Raw genomic sequence first — 16,886 nt, 5'->3', positions numbered from 1 at the left:
TTTGTTGTTCTCGGCTACCTGGCTAAAATGGTGGCTCGCTAGCCTAACTTCCATTAATGGGCAAGGTTAGCTAGTTAACATCAGCCTTCTACGTATCTACATATTGAACTTCCATCCTCTCAGGCCAGGGGCACAACATCGTATGAATTAATGGTTGGATCAGAATTGCAGTTAAAGTCATAATCATTGGTCAGTATTCCATGGCTAATTTAGGAAAGGGTCAACTTCTGGTTTCTCTCTTGTCGTGATGTGTGTTTTGTCCTATATTGTTATTTTATATTAGTCCCCTCGGGAGGCCTTTTGCCTTCTGGTAGGCCATCATTGTAAGTAAGAATTTGTTCTTAATGGACTTGCCTAGTTAAATAAAGGCACAATTAAAATAGCTAGCTAGCTACTAGCCACAGGAGGACAACACAACGAGAGGTAACAATTCATGCTGTTTCTGTCAATGATTTATGCTCTCAATGTGATTTGATAGGAGTGATGTCAAAACCAAAGCTGGCTTCCATTGACACTTGTTTTTGGTGCGCCAGGACCATTCACAGTTTAGCTCGCACATTTTTTGTGAAAATAATTTCTCATGGGAGGCCAAAAATGTTTGCGGCCTACGCAGTCCGCCCGCAGCCACCAGTTAGAGTTTACAAAATAAGTATTACAGTAAACTGGTATTTTCTGGATTGTAAATTCCGTTGCAAACGGACGCTTGGGGCGGGGTAAGTTGTGTAAACCATTTTTTTTGTGACATCCGCACTGAACGTCGTCTGCTACCAATGAACGGCGTCAAAGGGGCTCGCCTCAACATAGGCCAATGATTTCCAGCTCAGCGATTCTCAAAGGGACCGGTTTTGTCCAGTGCATCAGACCACTACACACCACGATAATTGTCAACATGCCTATCAAGGTAAGAAATGCTGTCAACTATTTTTTTTAATTCAAAAAATAACGATCCTTGTTGACCTTGACTGTAAACAATTTTGAAGTTTGTAAAACGTGATTATTATACTTATTCTCGAGTCCATGACTCATACAGCCGCCATTCTCGAGTCAATGATGCAACTAGGCATTTGTCCTGATTGGGGTAAAAACATGAATATGGTCGGCCGTTGCGTTCAAGCGAAGTCTGCTTTTTATAGCCGGCAAGATTAGATAACCGGATTGGGAAGGTTTGTCCACTTCATTTGTAGGGAATCAGATCTGACGCATGAAGGAAGTATACATAAAGGATTTACAACATGAAATCCGTTTTCTATCAAATAAATATTACTATACAGTTACCGCCTTAGACCCCTATCCATAGATTTTCCTACATCCACATATTTATTTATTATTTGTGGCTGTAGGTGGATAGCCTCGGAAGAAACATCCTCATCTCGCAAATTGACATTCTTTTTCGGTATCCATGTAGCAAAATGTAATGTATGCTCGCGAGATCAGGATGGGTTTTTGAAAAACCTGTATTGCACGAAAAACCAGTATGCATACAAGTAGTTTACAAACAAGAAAAACAAACACTGAGTATACAAAACATTAGGAACACCTGCGCTTTCCATTACATAGACCTGTGAATCCAGTAGAAAGCTATGATCCCTTATTGATGTCACCTGTTAAATCCACTTCAATCAGTGTAGATCAGTGGTTCCCAAACTTTTTATAGTCCTGTACCCCTTCAAACATTCAACCTCCAGCTGCGTACCCCCTCTAGCACCAGGGTCAGCGCACTCTAAAATGTTGTTTTTTGCCATCATTGTAAGCCTGCCACACACACACACTATACATTTTATTAAACATAAGAATGAGTTTTTGTAACAACCCGGCTCATGGCAAGTGACAAAGAGCTCTTATAGGACCAGGGCACAAATAATGATCAATAATTTTGCTGTTTATTTAAACATCTTACATATAAAACTGTATTTATTAATTGAAAATTGGGAATAACTCACCACAGGTTAATGAGAAGGGTGCATGTGCTTGAAAGGATGCACATAACTCTGCAATGTTGTATTGGATTGAGTCTGTCTTAAATCATCTTCCATACACAGTCTGTGCCTGTATTTAGTTTTCATGCTAGTGAGGGCCGCAAATCCACTCTCACATAGGTATGTGGTTGCAAAGGGCATCAGGGCATCAGTGTCTTAACAGCGCGATTTGCCAAGGCAAGAAACTCTGAGCGCAGCCCTATCTAGAAATCTGGCAGTGGCTTCTGATTTTAAATTTAATTTTCACAGAACCGCTTGTTGCAATTTCGATGAGGCTCTCTTGTTAAGATATCGGTAAGTGGACTGGAGGTAGGGCATGAAAGGGATACCGAATCCAGTTTGTCATCCATTTCGGGAAAGTACCTGCATAATTGCGCACCCAACTCACACAGGTGCTTCGCTATTTGACATTGTCCGTAAGCTTGTTCATTTGCACACCAAAAAATCATACAATGATGGAAAGACCTGTGTGTTGTCCTTGTTAACGCAGACAGAGAAGAGCTCCAACGTCATAATCATAGCCTCAATTTTGTCCCGCACATTGAATATAGTTGCGGAGAGTCCCTGTAATCCTAGATTCAGTTCATTCAGGTGAGGAAAAAACATCACCCAGATAGGCCAGTCGTGTGAGAAACTCGTCATCATGCAAGCAGTCAGACAAGTGAAAATTATGATGGGGAAAGAAAGCTTGTCTATCAATTCAAAAAAACGTGTCAATACTTTGCCCCTTGATAACAAGCGCACTTCTGTATGTTGTAAAAGTGTTACATGGTCACTGCCCATATCATTGCATATTGCAGAAGATGCACGAGCATTCAGGGGCCTTGCTTTAACAAAGTTAACAATTTTCACTGGAACGTCTTTAAAGCTGTCAGGCATTCCCTTGGCAGCAAGAGTCTCTCGGTGGATGCTGCAGTGTACCCAAGTGGCGTTGGGAGAAACTGCTTGCTTACCACTCCACTATGTCTCCCTGTCATGGCTTTTGCACCATCAGCACAGATACCAACACATCTTTACCACCAAAGTCCATTTGATGTCACAAAGTTGTCCAGTACTTTAAAAATATCCTCTCATGCTGTCCTGGTTTGCAGAAGAGGATGTCTTCCTTAATTGACCCCCCCATAAACATAACGGACATATACCAGGAGCTGTGCCAGGCCTGCCGCATCTGTTGACTCCTCCAGCTGTAACGCATACAATTCACTGGCTTTTATGCGAAGCAGTAATTGTTTCAAAACGTCTCCTGCCATGTCACTGATGCGTCGTGAAACAGTGTTGTTTGATGAAGGCATTGTCTGTATAGTTTTTGGGGCCTTTTCCCCCAGCATTGTCCCAGCCATATCAGCAGGAAGAATGAAGTCCTCCGCAATAGTATGGGGCTTGACTGTCTTAGCCACTCGGTAGCTCCCTATATAAGACACTTCCAGACCCTTCTTATTAATGATATCTGTTGCTTTAATACATGTGTTACTACTCGAAAGTCATCTTAATTCTTGCAACAAAAAAAACTCTAGTGGCTTATTTTTCAAATTGGCATGTTTTGTTTCTAAATGTCTGTGCAAGAGTGAAGGTTTCATCGAGTTGTGAGATAGAACTTTTCCACATAACACGCTGTGGAAAGGTACTACTCCCAATATAAGTGAACCCCAAATCAATGTAGTTATCATATTTGCGCCTCTTCGATGGTCCAACATCCCTGTCTGTTCGGTGCTTTCCCGGGTAAGGGGGTAGTAGCTCTTCGGCTGCATCAGGTTCACAACTGTCAGTGTCCATGCTAGCTGGGCTAACAACAAATGTAGAATTGCTGATGCTAGCATTGGATGTGCTCGTGAAAGCAGAACAACTTGTGTCGCCGATAGGTGCAGGTGTAGGTACTGCTGGTAGTAGCAGTACTACCAGTAGAGCTGGTATGTGTCTCTATGGACGCGGGCCTTACTTTTTGTTTGCCATTTATCAATTTTCGAGCAAACGGAATGAGCAGCAGCTACGTTTGGCTACATACGGACCGTTAGTGGAATTCCCGTGAGAGTGTAACGGTTAATGTGATTGGATGTTAATTATTTGACTAGGCTACTTGTATTTGACATTGTGTTGTTATTTCGCTGAACACTAGATGGTTTAATTTTATTTTTGCCAATGAAACGAGGCTACTTAGGCGAGAAAAAAACCTCACCCCGTTGGAAAATATAAATGGACTGTTTGAAAATGTGAGAAAAAATAAATAAAATGGGAATCACATTTTTATTTGGCATACGGGGTTTTTCACGCATTGCGGGGTACGCGTAACCCAGTTTGGGAGTACCTGGTGTAGATGAAGGGGAGGAGACTGGTTAAAGAAGGATTTTTGAGCCTTGAGACAGTTGAATGGGCAAGACAAAATATTTAAGTGCCTTTGAACGGTAGTAGGTGCCAGGCTCACCGGTTTGAGTTTGTCAAGAACTGCAATGCTGCAGGGTTTTTCACGCTCAACAGTTTCCCATGTGTATCAACAATGGTCCACCACCCAAAGGACATCCAGCCAACTTGATACAACTGTGGGAAGCATTGGAGTCAACATGGGCCAGCATCCCTGTGGAACGCCCCCTGACGAATTGAGGCTGCTCTGAGGGCAAAAGGGGGTGCAACTCAATATTAGGAAGATGTTCCTAACATTTTGTACTTTCATTGTATATGCTATATGCTAGGGGGTATAACAAATTAGAGATTATACAAAGACCTTAAAAGACACACAAATGGACTGTTTTTTTTACAGCTTTCTTATTTCTAGAATGATCCTAATGTACTGCTCAAACTCCTTATAGAAATAAAGTTAGTGTTTTTAAGTTTTTTATTAGTGAATTGACATTTATGAACATGAGATTTTTCCATTGGCACAATTAATTTGCGGTAAAAGTTTTTCTTTATCCTTATTGTAGTTAAGGAAACTGATCCACACTTTCTCCTATAATAAACAAAAGTCATCAAGAATATTATCATATCATTATCTACAAATATCTTGCCATAATCTCTTTACATGTAGACCATGCCAAAATAAATGCACAACCATTCATTGATGCTCAACACAGAAAGTACAGTTCATGTGAATTTTTTTGTTGTGTGTTTCTTCATGTAATGATTCACAGGGTAATAGTTATGGTTAATTCTGAAAGAGACCTCTACTTTAACACACAGGTATTTGTGTGGTAATAATCAAACATTTTCCCAACTGATATTATTGACAAATGTATTCCAGTAGTTATGAGAATGAATAGATAAAATCCCTTTGAAATAAAGTACACAATCTGTTATTGTTCTGAGGGAGCAAAGAGAAACGCATGTTTCCTACTGGAGCGTGAACTGGACTAAGCGATTGTATCTCAAGAAGGTGAGGTCTGGTTACACCTCTGCGATCAGGATTGTTTGTATGAGGCTCGTCGGTGGATGCACCAACACTGCACATGGCTAAACCAGCTGCTGTCAGTGAGTGCCTCAGAAAAGACTCTGCTCTAACATTAAGCAAAGTCTTCATGCTCCAATAGTAACTTTTCAAGGCTGTTGTGGTGGCAGACTGTCCCTAACCACTGCCTGGGTCCAATACATTCTTCACCAAATTCTGCTGTACATGAGTACGGAATTAGTCAAGTGCATAATTATGTATCTCTAACTAAATAGGGGTTGCAATTTATGTTCAACAAAACCATGGTTTGCTTTCATGTTATTCCATAGCATTTGATTGACCTTCAACAGTGTTTGATTGAACTATTGTCTCCCCTCTACACACACACTAGGTTGGGGATAAGCTTCCTGCTGTGGAGGTTCAGGAGAATGAGCCAGGCAATAAGGTGTCTATGGACCAGCTCTTCAAGGGGAAGAAGGGAGTTCTCTTTGCTGTGCCAGGGGCCTTCACTCCTGGGTGTTCCAAGGTAATGTCCCTTTAGAGCAGGGTTTCCCAAACTCAGTCCTTGGGGGGGGACCCCCACATTTTGGTTTTTGCTCTAGTACTACACATCGGATTCAAATAATCAAAGCTTGATGATGAGTTGGTTATTTGAATCAGCTGTGTAGTGGGCCTCAGGACAGAGTTTGGGAAACCCTGATTTAGAATGGGATTTTGTCCCAACTAGGCACCACACTGAGCTAATTAATCAGGTCAGTGATTGCCTAAATTCAACACACCTGGCACTCCAGGACCAGGGTTGTCTACCCCTGATTTAGATCATCCTAGTTTCAATGAATGGACCTGGATGTGCGTTTCTCTTTAGCACTCTTTTTTCCCCATGGCTGCGTTTAGACAGGCAGACCAATAATTTTTTTCACTAATTGCTCTTTTGACCAATCAAATCAGCACTTGATGTGTAAAGATCTGATGTGATTTGGTCAAAAGATCAGAATTGGACTGCCTGTCTAAACGCAGCCCATATACGTCCCTTGTGCACCATCTGAAATCACTGTTTCACATCCCGTGTCCTTTCTTGCTCCTGTATCCCTCAGACTCACCTTCCAAGCTTTGTGGAGCAGGCAGCAGAGCTGAAGAGCAAGGGTGTACAGGAGGTCGCCTGCGTCTCCGTTAACGACGCATTCGTTATGGCTGCCTGGGGAAAGGAACATGGAGCAGAAGGCAAGGTGCAGAATGCTGTTTGAAAATGACAAGCTGATACCTTGGCCTTCAGCCTTCTGAATAGTAATTGAAATGTAGTCTATGCAGTGTATTCCTCAGAATATGGCTGAAAAACTCTGTTCGGTTACGATGATGTCCAGCATTTTACTTGGTACAGGAAAACCTTTTCATCTGGTTACAGGCATCTGTCCTGAGAAATCAATATGAAGTTGCTACATACATTTTTAGACTTTTAAATTAATGATATCTATTGATTCTTGAAGAATATAATTTACAAATGCCTCATGAACTTAGTTCAACTGTCGTAGCCTATCAGAATCCCAAATGTAAGCATGTTTTACTCCATTTTTTTTGTAAACAAACACTGTATAGGTGGGAAACTTTAACTATAATGTTGATCTCATAGATGGTCAGTCCTGGCATCCATAGCTTTGTCTATGAGATTGAGAGGTTCTATTTCCCAAGCCCAATTCCTCAGCTGTTTGCCAAAAAAACAGTGGCGACCGGTGTGTCTGCTTTGTTGTTTGAACTGCAGATTGCCCCGTTAAGTCATTGGACATATCTTATCTCCCAAACAGAAACATGTACTACATCAAGACCATAACTCGTTGAATTATATTGTGAGATCCTTCAGACAGTGTGGCTCTTCAGTCTAGACCGGTCTGACCCAATGATTTATATATCTCTATATCATTGGTCTGACCCAGGGCTGTTGCTATGTTCAAATTCCACATGACCGTTTAGTCACGGTAATTAGGCTTCTCCAAGCTCTGATGCTGCTGATGGTCATTAATAGCCTACCAAACTTGCTAACTCCCTGGTACTCTGCACTTAATGTCCCTCTAATTACTCTGACATCAATGCAAATGTGATTGAAAATCTAATCAAAGACTACATGAGAGCCCATGAGCTCATGTTGTCAACATTTCTATCGGCTATGCAATTGCGCATGAAAACAGAGTGATGGCCTCTATTAAAAAGAGGATCCCATCGGCTTTCTATAGGCTAGGCCTACTATATTTATTTCTCAACTTTCCTAATATTAAGCACATTGCTTCTCTTTACAACAGGAGTATAGCCTACCTGGCTGGCATGAAAACGAACCACGGGAAGTGTCCTCCATTCTCTATTTAAGTGCATAGATGACATGTATTTTTTCCTGCTGCCCCTGTTTCGAGACGGGTGTATGATAATGGCCCATTCTAAATCAAAACAAATTTCACACATTATTTAGTATATGTGAAGATAAGATTAAATCAAGAATAGTTGATGGTTGACACTATTAGCCTATGACTTGTGAATGAGGCCCAGCATAAGGCACGAGACGATGCCTTTCTTTGCGATTTTATTTCTAATTATAGTCGTACACCTCATGTAGCCTAGCCCATGGGCCTATATGTTTTGATAAGGTATATATCACTGTAGTGGCCAAATAACTTCTTAAAATTAAGCACATTAATCTGCTTTATAAGGGGTTTAGAGCCTAACTGGCATACATAAGCAGCGCTTGAGTTTCAAGTTTGTGGAAGATAATTTTCACATAAAAATGCACCGTTTATAATAAAAGCATTACATGTATAATCGCATTTGCGGTCACTTTTGATAATGTTTTTTTCCCGCTAATGGAACAGTCATGCTTATAGCCTACTACCATGTGTGCATTTCTGCGCTTACAATGTGAAGAAATAGCCTAATAGTTTATCAACATTTAAAGCTAAATGTTCTGATCTGTTGCATCAGCCACATTGCTTAAAAAATATTTTTGGGATGCTAGTGGTTGTATTCATTGGGGATCTATTGCATCCCACAACTGTCCCAGACTGTTTGGAATATTTATTTCTCACACAGAATAGGTCAACTTTTGTACTATGGGGGGATAGTAGATTGACATAGTATAGTGCTTTTGCTGTTGGTTAGGCCTACTCTCGCAGGTGCGTCCCGGACGTGTCTGTCTTCACTTGTATCCTGTGAGAAAGATCCGATCACGTGATGGAGAGCCATGCGAGTGAATGGTGCTTCAGAGTGCGCAGCACTCTGGGAGAAGGGCACAACGTCCACTGGCCGCAAAGGCAATGGTTTTTTTAGGGCACATTATAGCCCTAAAAGAAATGCAGCCATGAAATTCGAGGCATAATCAAGTGCTTGTCAAATTGTGAATGAGAGACTGATGGTGTGTACAGCCTGCGCAAAAAACAAAGCAGAGCTCATGCTTTTTAAGCGACTTTTATCAAATCTTCATTAGTCGCATCATGCAGCCTTATAATGTATTAAAAATCAAAACATATAGCCCAACGTTTGTAGAACAACTGGAGTTACATTAATAACTCTAAATTAAGGATATAGAGTACATATTTATTTGTTAACCGCTCAACACAGAATAGCTGCATGTGCGCACTTCCTCAAATTGTTTGGAGAAAATGTACTTTCTATTTTATTCAGCTTTGTTCAATTGTATTCTTCATACAATAACATGAACTAGTGTAGCCCACAGCCATTTGGCATACCCAGATCAGGACATAACATATGGAAAACTCCATATGCTATTCGATTCTTCTTCTTCGTATCATGCTTATTTAGACCTGTTTAAAATAATGCATTTTTGAAAGTGTAGGCTATATTACATTGATTTATTAGACTTTTTAAAATGTAGATGTTCCAAAGGTCTGCATCAGTGGCTAGTAGGCTGTGTGGCAGCCAGGAGATGCTAAATGTGTTAATTATGTTGATTACTGTGAGACCGACAGTTATTTGCCTGACAATCACCGGCTGACGAAATTTCGTGACTTCCACAGCCCTAGTCTGACCTGACATATGGTTGTGGCTTTGAGTGTTATCCCCGTCACTTACAGGACCTGTTCTTGAACATGTTGCATTTAAGAGTGTTAGGCCGGGATTCATCCAGTTGCGCTTCTAGACAATGCGTCTTTTAAAGGCAGGTTTACCACATTCACGCCGATCGCATTCAAGTTCAACGCTGCCGATGTCAGCTCAAATGGAAATTACCTTTAAATGTCAAGCTTGCTGTTTCGGATTGAATGTATTCACGGCCCTTAACTGTGCAGGAGTACCGAGGTAAAGACAGTTTCAGGTTGGATATTCGACAGATATTCGCCTGTAGTTTTCCTTACGTTCACCAACAGCAGTTAGGGACCGTCAACATAGTAACAAATCAACATTTTCTCATTTCAATAGCTCTTTAACCATTACTCCTAAAACTTTCAAAACTAGTTGTAGCTAACCCGATGGCATAGACACACATTGCACACTTTTTTGTTGTTGATTTTACATCTCGCACCATTTTAAATTATATATTTACATATTTGAATTTCAATATCTCCTTGGTCATATGACCTACTGACTTCAAACAAGGTTCAGAATGTCCACTGACTACCCTTCTATATTGCACACCCTTTAGTTTGTCCATTTTCATCTCAAAAGATTTTACATTAATTTTTCCCAATTTACAATTTCAATAGCTCCTTGGTCATGTGACCTATTGACTTCAAACAAGGTGCAGAATGTCCATTCAGTGGGCCTACCCATTGCACACCCTTTTAGTTTGTCCATTTTCATCTCACAAGAAAGTCATATCACAAAGATCACAGATGACCGTGCCCACCATATCTATGACAAAAGAGAATGATTTGTAAGCACCAAAGTTTGTTTGTCAAAATAATATCTGAAAATGTCAGTTGTTGAACATAATACTTCTATTTGCAATAGCAATTTATGATATATGCAGTTGAGGAATATTCCATGTACCAACACTACATGTTGGATGGACATAAGATATTCCCACATACAGTACACTCATGCATAGAGGAGTTTTTCAGCTATGATTTTACCACTCAGAATCCAGAATGGATATGACAATGGGGCCAGCACAGGATGTAATACACCCTTACAACAATCTACTTTTTGATCTTCATGACTTCTTATCTGGTAAACTGCTACTGTGTGTCAAGAAAAGAGCCCCAATTAGGGGTTTGTGTACTCCAGTAAAAAAGGGCTGGTTTAGATTAAAAACTATTGCCCTGTGTCCCCGTTCATAGGGGCATGAGAGACTAGTCAGGGGTAGAATTCAGTTGGCACTTTATTGGCCCACAGACCCACAAGGTTGAGGTTACTCATGGACAGTAATTAGTATTTTTTGCATTGATGCATTGTCTTCTAACTATCCAAGAATAGGATCCAAAGTGTTAGGAAATATTTGTTCCCATAAATACAAAGGAGGATGTCTCTCCTCATACCTCTGTCACTTTAGCCAGACTGTGCACCACAGAGCCAATCAGGAGAGAATACATACAGGTCAAGGGGTGTGTCTGTGCCTTTTTTGATTACTCTCTCTTTACAGAGAACCCCTGTGGTTCAAGTCAAGAGCTACCCTTCCCCTTTCAGTCTGCTCTGCACATGTCTGAAAGTGACAGAGCCAGCAGCCAAGAGTTTTTCACAGTATGTCATAAATTATTACATGTATGTAAAATGCTAATATGTATTAGATCCAGTACAATGGAATAACTAAGACCTGAATTTGAATGCAGCGTGTTCCGATTCCTCCTTCTCTTTCTGTCCAGCAGGTCAACCAAAAACACTTGGCCTGATGGTTCATGCAGATACTGGGGAAGCAATATAGAAATGTATTGATCCGTTAAATGATTTCACTATTAAATGACCCATATCACAACCCTCATACCTCTTCACAAAAATGTACCTAAATCAATTTTGGAAAAAGGATTTTACAAAAGACGTAGGAATTTATTTTTCCAGTTAGAAATAGTAGGCCGTGCATCAAATAACTATTTTCATCAGAAAAAGGAACCTTCAAATGCACTATTGCATTTTGTAAGTTGTCTGCAGGTGGCTTGTTGTGAATGCACTCAAATATCAAGTCATTATCAGGTTATGTAAACTGCGTTCTAATACTCAATGTAGAAGGATTTGTCTTAATGTAAAGTATATGAAAGTGATGCTATGAAAAGGATTTTCATGTCATCAAGCTCACTCTGACTGACATCACTGCCTATTACTGTGATTAAAAAGAGCATATGAAACAGTTTTTCATGAGGCCTATAAGCACCTCTGTTCGAACACCTCTCCTGTCCTTGATCCATGCCATTTGTGGATCTTTTCAGTGTCCAGGTGAAAGATAGTTATTGCGAGGCTGGAAAATGTAACTTCTAAAAAAATAAGTAATAATTAACACCCATGTAAGATGATGGCCTGCAAGCTTACACTTAAATTTTGAAAATTCATTTGAGATGAAAATGGACAAACTAAAGGGTGTGCAATGTGTATGCCCACTGAGTGGACATTCTGAACCTTGTTTGAAGTCAGCAGGTCACATGACCAAGGAGCTATTGAAATTCAAATGTAAAAAGAAATGAAAAAAAGTTTGTACTTCATTTACCAATTCAACTAGGAATACAAAATGCTGCTCACATTTCCACATGTTTATTATCTTTGGAAAGTGAATATGTCCAAATAGTGAAAATAAGACCTGTGCAATGTTGTGCAATTTTTCCAACATGACACTTATTTGGAGTCTGTGGCTCAAGTGGTTTGAAAGCGCGAATATCCGTCGAACACCCCACTTAACTGTCTTTACCTCAGTTGCAGGAGTTTAAATAAGAAATCTTGTGTGTATGAAAGTAATACCTTTTTAGTTTAATCAAATAGGAGGACCCGTGGAGTTGCAATCTACTGCAGAGATAGCCTGCAAAGTTCTGTCATACTTTCCAGGTCTATGCCCAAACAGTTCGAACTTCTAATTTTAAAAATTAATCTCTCCAGAAATAAGTCTCTCACTGTTGCCGCCTGCTACCGACCCCCCTCAGCTCCCAGCTGTGCCCTGGACACCATCTGTGAATTGATCGCTCCCCATCTAGCTTCCCAGAGTTGTTCTGTTAGGTGACCTAAACTGGGATATGCTTAACACCCCGGCAGTCCTACAATCCAAGCTTGATGCCCTCAATCTCACACAAATCATCAAGGAACCCACCAGGTACAACCCTAAATCCGTAAACATGGGCACCCTAATAGACATTATCCTGACCAACCTGCCCTCCAAATACACCTCTGCTGTCTTCAATCAAGATCTCAGCGATCACTGCCTCATTGCCTGTATCCGCACGGGTCCGCGGTCAAACGACCACCCCTCATCACTGTCAAACGCTCCCTAAAACACTTCTGCGAGCAGGCCTTTCTAATCGACCTGGCCGGGTACCCTGGAAGGATATTGACCTCATCCCGTCAGTTGAGGATGCCTGTCATTCTTTAAATGTTACTTCCTCACCATATTAGACAAGCATGCTCCGTTCAAAAAATGCAGAACCAAGAACAGATATAGCCCTTGGTTCACTCCAGACCTGACTGCCCTCGACCAGCACAAAAACATCCTGTGGCGAACTGCAATAGCATCGAAGAGCCCCCGCGATATGCAACTGTTCAGGGAAGTCAGGAACCAATACACGCAGTCAGTCAGGAAAGCAAAGGCCAGCTTTTTCAAGCAGAAATTCGCATCCTGTAGCTCTAACTCCAAAAAGTTCTGGGATACTGTAAAGTCCATGGAGAACAAGAGCACCTCCTCCCAGCTGCCCACTGCACTGAGGCTAGGTAACACGGTCACCACCGATAAATCCGTGATAATCGAAGACTTCAACAAGCATTTCTCAATGGCTGTGCCATGCCTTCCTCCTGGCGACTCCAACCTTGGCCAACAGCCCCGCCCCCCCCGTGCTACTCGCCCAAGCCTCCCCAGCTTCTCCTTTACCCAAATCCAGATAGCAGATGTTCTGAAAGAGCTGAAAACCTGGACCCATACAAATCAGCTGGGCTTGACAATCTGGACCCCTATTTCTGAAACTGTCCGCCGCCATTGTCGCACCCCCTATATACCAGCCTGTTCAACCTCTCCTTCGTATCATCTGAGATCCCCAAAGATTGGAAAGCTGCCGCGGTCATCCCCCTCTTCAAAGGGGAGACACCCTGGACCCAAACTGTTACAGACCTATATCCATCCTGCCCTGCCTATCTAAGTCTTCGAAAGCCAAGTCAACAAACAGATCACTGACCATCTCGAATCCCACCGTACCTTCTCCGCTGTGCAATCGGTTTCCGAGCCGGTCACGGGTGCACCTCAGCCACGCTCAAGGTACTAAACGATATCATAACCGCCATCGATAAAAGACATTACTGTTCAGCCGTCTTCATCGACCTGGCCAAGGCTTTCGACCTTGTCAATCACCAATATCTTATCGGCAGACTCAGTAGCCTCGGTTTTTTCTAATGACTGCCTTGCCTGGTTCACCAACTACTTTGCAGACAGAGTTCAGTGTGTCAAATCGGAGGGCATGTTGTCCGGGTCCTCTGGCAGTCTCTATGGGGTACCACAGGGTTCAATTCTCGGGCCGACTCTTTCTCTGTATACATCCATGATGTTGCTCTTGCTGCGGGCGATCCCTGATCCACCCTACGCAGACGACACCATTCTATATACTTCCGCCCTTCCTTGACACTGTGCTATCTAACCTCCAAACGAGCTTCAATGCCATACAAACACTCCTTCCGTGCCTCCAACTGCTCTTAAACGCTAGTAAAACCAAATGCATGCTTTTCAACCGTTCGCTGCCTGCACCCGCACGCCCGACTAGCATCACCACCCTGGACGGTTCCGACCTAGAATATGTGGACATCTATAAGTACCTAGGTGTCGGCTAGACTGCAAAACTCTCCCTCCAGACTCATATCAAACACTCCAATCCAAAATCAAATCAAGAATCGGCTTTCTATTCCGCAACAAAAGCCTCCTTCACTCACGCCGCCAAACTTACCCTAGTAAAACTGACTATCCTACCGATCCTCGACTTCGGCGATGTCATCTACAAAATAGCTTCCAACACTCTACTCACAAACTGGATGCAGTTTATCACAGTGCCATTCGTTTTGTTACTAAAGCACCTTATACGACCCACCACTGCGACCTGTATGCCCTAGTCGGCTGGCCCTCGCTACATGTTCGTCGTCAGACCCACTGGCTCCAGGTCATCTACAAGGCTATGCTAGGTAAAGTGCCGCCTTATCTCAGGTCACTGGTCACGATGGCTACACCCACCCGCAGCACGCGCTCCAGCAGGTGTATCTCACTGATCATCCCTAAAGCTAAAACCTCATTTGGACGCCTTTCCTTCCAGTTCTCTGCTGCCTGCGACTGGAACGAATTGCAAAAATCTCTGAAGTTGGAGACTTTTATCTCCCTCAACAACTTTAAAAATCTGCTATCCGAGCAGCTAACCGATCGCTGCAGCTGTACATAGTCCATCTGTAAACTACCCACCCAATTTACCTACCTCACCCCCCATACTGCTTTTATTTATTTACTTTCTGCTCTTTTGCACACCAGTATCTCTTCTTGCACATGATCATCTGATGATTTATCACTCCAGTGTTAATCTGCTAAATTGTAATTATTCGATTTATTTTTTATTCCCTACCTCATGCCTTTTGCACACATTGTATATAGATTCTCTTTTTTTCTACCATGTTATTGACTTGTTTATTGTTTACTCCATGTGTAACTCTGTGTTGTCTGTTCACACTGCTATGCTTTATCTTGGCCAGGTCGCAGTTGCAAATGAGAACTTGTTCTCAACTAGCCTACCTGGTTAAATAAAGGTGAAATAAAAAAATAAAATAAAAAATAAAAATGTGTGCTACAGCGTACAGATTTTATACTTGCATGTTAATGTCTTTTGCAGGTGCGAATGCTAGCTGATCCTACTGGAGAATTCACTAAGGTCAGATATGTCTTCAAAGCTTTGATTTTTATTTAAAGGCCCAGTGCAGTCAAACATGATATGCCTGTGTTTTATATTTCCACACAGAGGTTGGAATAATACTATGAAATTCTGAAAATTAGAATGCTCTTTTAGTTGCATTTCTCCCAGTAATGATTCGCAGGGTAAGACTGCCTGAAACTTCAGCTTGTTTTGGTGGGATGGAATTTTGCCCTGATGGGTGACACCACCAGGCTGTAAATTAGTTAACAGACCAATAATGGTTAGTTTTCCCCTCCCCACTCATACCACTGACAGTCCTAGCAAAATTCTTGCTTGAGAAATTGCTCTTTGAATTTACTATAAAATCACAGTAAGGTACTTAATTGTTACCCAGAAATGATTTGCTGAAAACTGCTGCTTTGGATCTTTAAGTTCTCTTGTGTGAATTTGACACCACTTTTATTTTCTTTACAGGCAGTGGACCTGTTGCTAGACAACGATCAGATTGTGGCTGCACTTGGAAACAAGCGCTCTCAGAGGTGAGGTCTTATATATTAGTGTTGCTGCAACACACTGTAGAGTGGGTAACTCACTTCTCTCAACATTTGGATTTTACTTTGCAAAAAGCATCAACCCATTGTCACATTTCTTCTCTCTCAGGTACGCTATGGTGGTGGAGGATGGAGTTGTGAAGAAGATCAACGTGGAGCCTGATGGCACCGGCCTCAGCTGCAGCCTGGCTTCCAACATGCTCTCTGAGCTGGTGTAGGCCTATTGGGACCAGAGCACTCCAACCACAGAAGTCTTAACTTTATTTACTACTCACTATCATTCTAGTTTACCTGACCCTTCTTTTCACATCTGTGCAACCATGATCTAAGGCAGTGGCAGGAAATAGATGTGGTTTTAATGTACAGCCATTGTAAGCTGGAGTACAAAACTGATTTAAAAAAAAATAGATGTGCTCAAGACTGCAAAGAGGTGTGCTGTTTTTTRCCACCGGGCTTGGGGACTTTATGTATGATGGCAGGGCAGTCCTACTTGATGTCATTACTGGCTGCTCAGGGAGATTGTCTAAAAATTCTCAGAGGCAAGAGAGAAGCTGAATGGCACTTAAATCCTTTCTGTAGACTTTCAAATCTGTTACCTAATAAAATTTCCTGCTAGAGCAATAACCATGTCTGAATCATTTACATTATTTGATCCTGATATGCTGTTAAAAGGCATGGCAGTTCTTTTGAATCCTTGTAAGTTCATCAAAAGGTTTGCAATCAACGTAACGCAAAACTACTTGCATACAAAACATTAGGAACACCTGCTCTTTCCGAGATTGGTGACTTGTTTAATCCACTTCAGTGTAGACGAAGCGGAGGAGACAGGTTCAAACATTTTTAAGCCTTGAGACATGAGTAGGACAAAAGATTGAAGTGCCTTTGAACAGGGTATGGTAGTAGGTGCAACAATACTGGGTTTTTCACACTCTGTTTCCCATGTATCAAGAATGGTCCACCACCCAAAGGATATCCAGCCAACATGGGC

The 16,886-nt window shown here is 41.7% G+C and overlaps 1 protein-coding gene across 1 annotated transcript; it reads left to right on the top strand.

The window, feature by feature from the left end:
- Nucleotides 1-763: 763 nt before the first annotated feature.
- Nucleotides 764-16,522, top strand: LOC111964182 (peroxiredoxin-5, mitochondrial). Its single transcript, XM_023987957.2, has 6 exons — nt 764-901; nt 5,744-5,878; nt 6,447-6,578; nt 15,327-15,365; nt 15,822-15,886; nt 16,008-16,522. Exons 1-6 carry the CDS (start codon nt 809-811, stop codon nt 16,114-16,116), a joined length of 573 nt encoding a protein of 190 aa, XP_023843725.1. The 5' UTR covers nt 764-808; the 3' UTR covers nt 16,117-16,522.
- The last annotated feature ends 364 nt before the right edge of the window (nt 16,523-16,886 follow it).

This window comes from Salvelinus sp. IW2-2015, linkage group LG5 (genome assembly GCF_002910315.2).
Source record: "Salvelinus sp. IW2-2015 linkage group LG5, ASM291031v2, whole genome shotgun sequence".
NCBI classification, from domain to species: domain Eukaryota; kingdom Metazoa; phylum Chordata; class Actinopteri; order Salmoniformes; family Salmonidae; genus Salvelinus; species Salvelinus sp. IW2-2015.
Note: the sequence above shows the minus strand (reverse complement) of the source record. Positions and strands in the feature narration are given on the sequence as shown.

Bases quoted from the DNA above. Each gene is read 5' to 3' on its own strand.
- LOC111964182 (XM_023987957.2), top strand. From the start codon at position 809: ATGATTTCCAGCTCAGCGATTCTCAAAGGGACCGGTTTTGTCCAGTGC. The intron at 15,366-15,821 runs GTCAGATATGTC...TTTTCTTTACAG, and splicing joins CTACTGGAGAATTCACTAAG to GCAGTGGACCTGTTGCTAGA. The intron at 15,887-16,007 runs GTGAGGTCTTAT...CTTCTCTCTCAG, and splicing joins GGAAACAAGCGCTCTCAGAG to GTACGCTATGGTGGTGGAGG.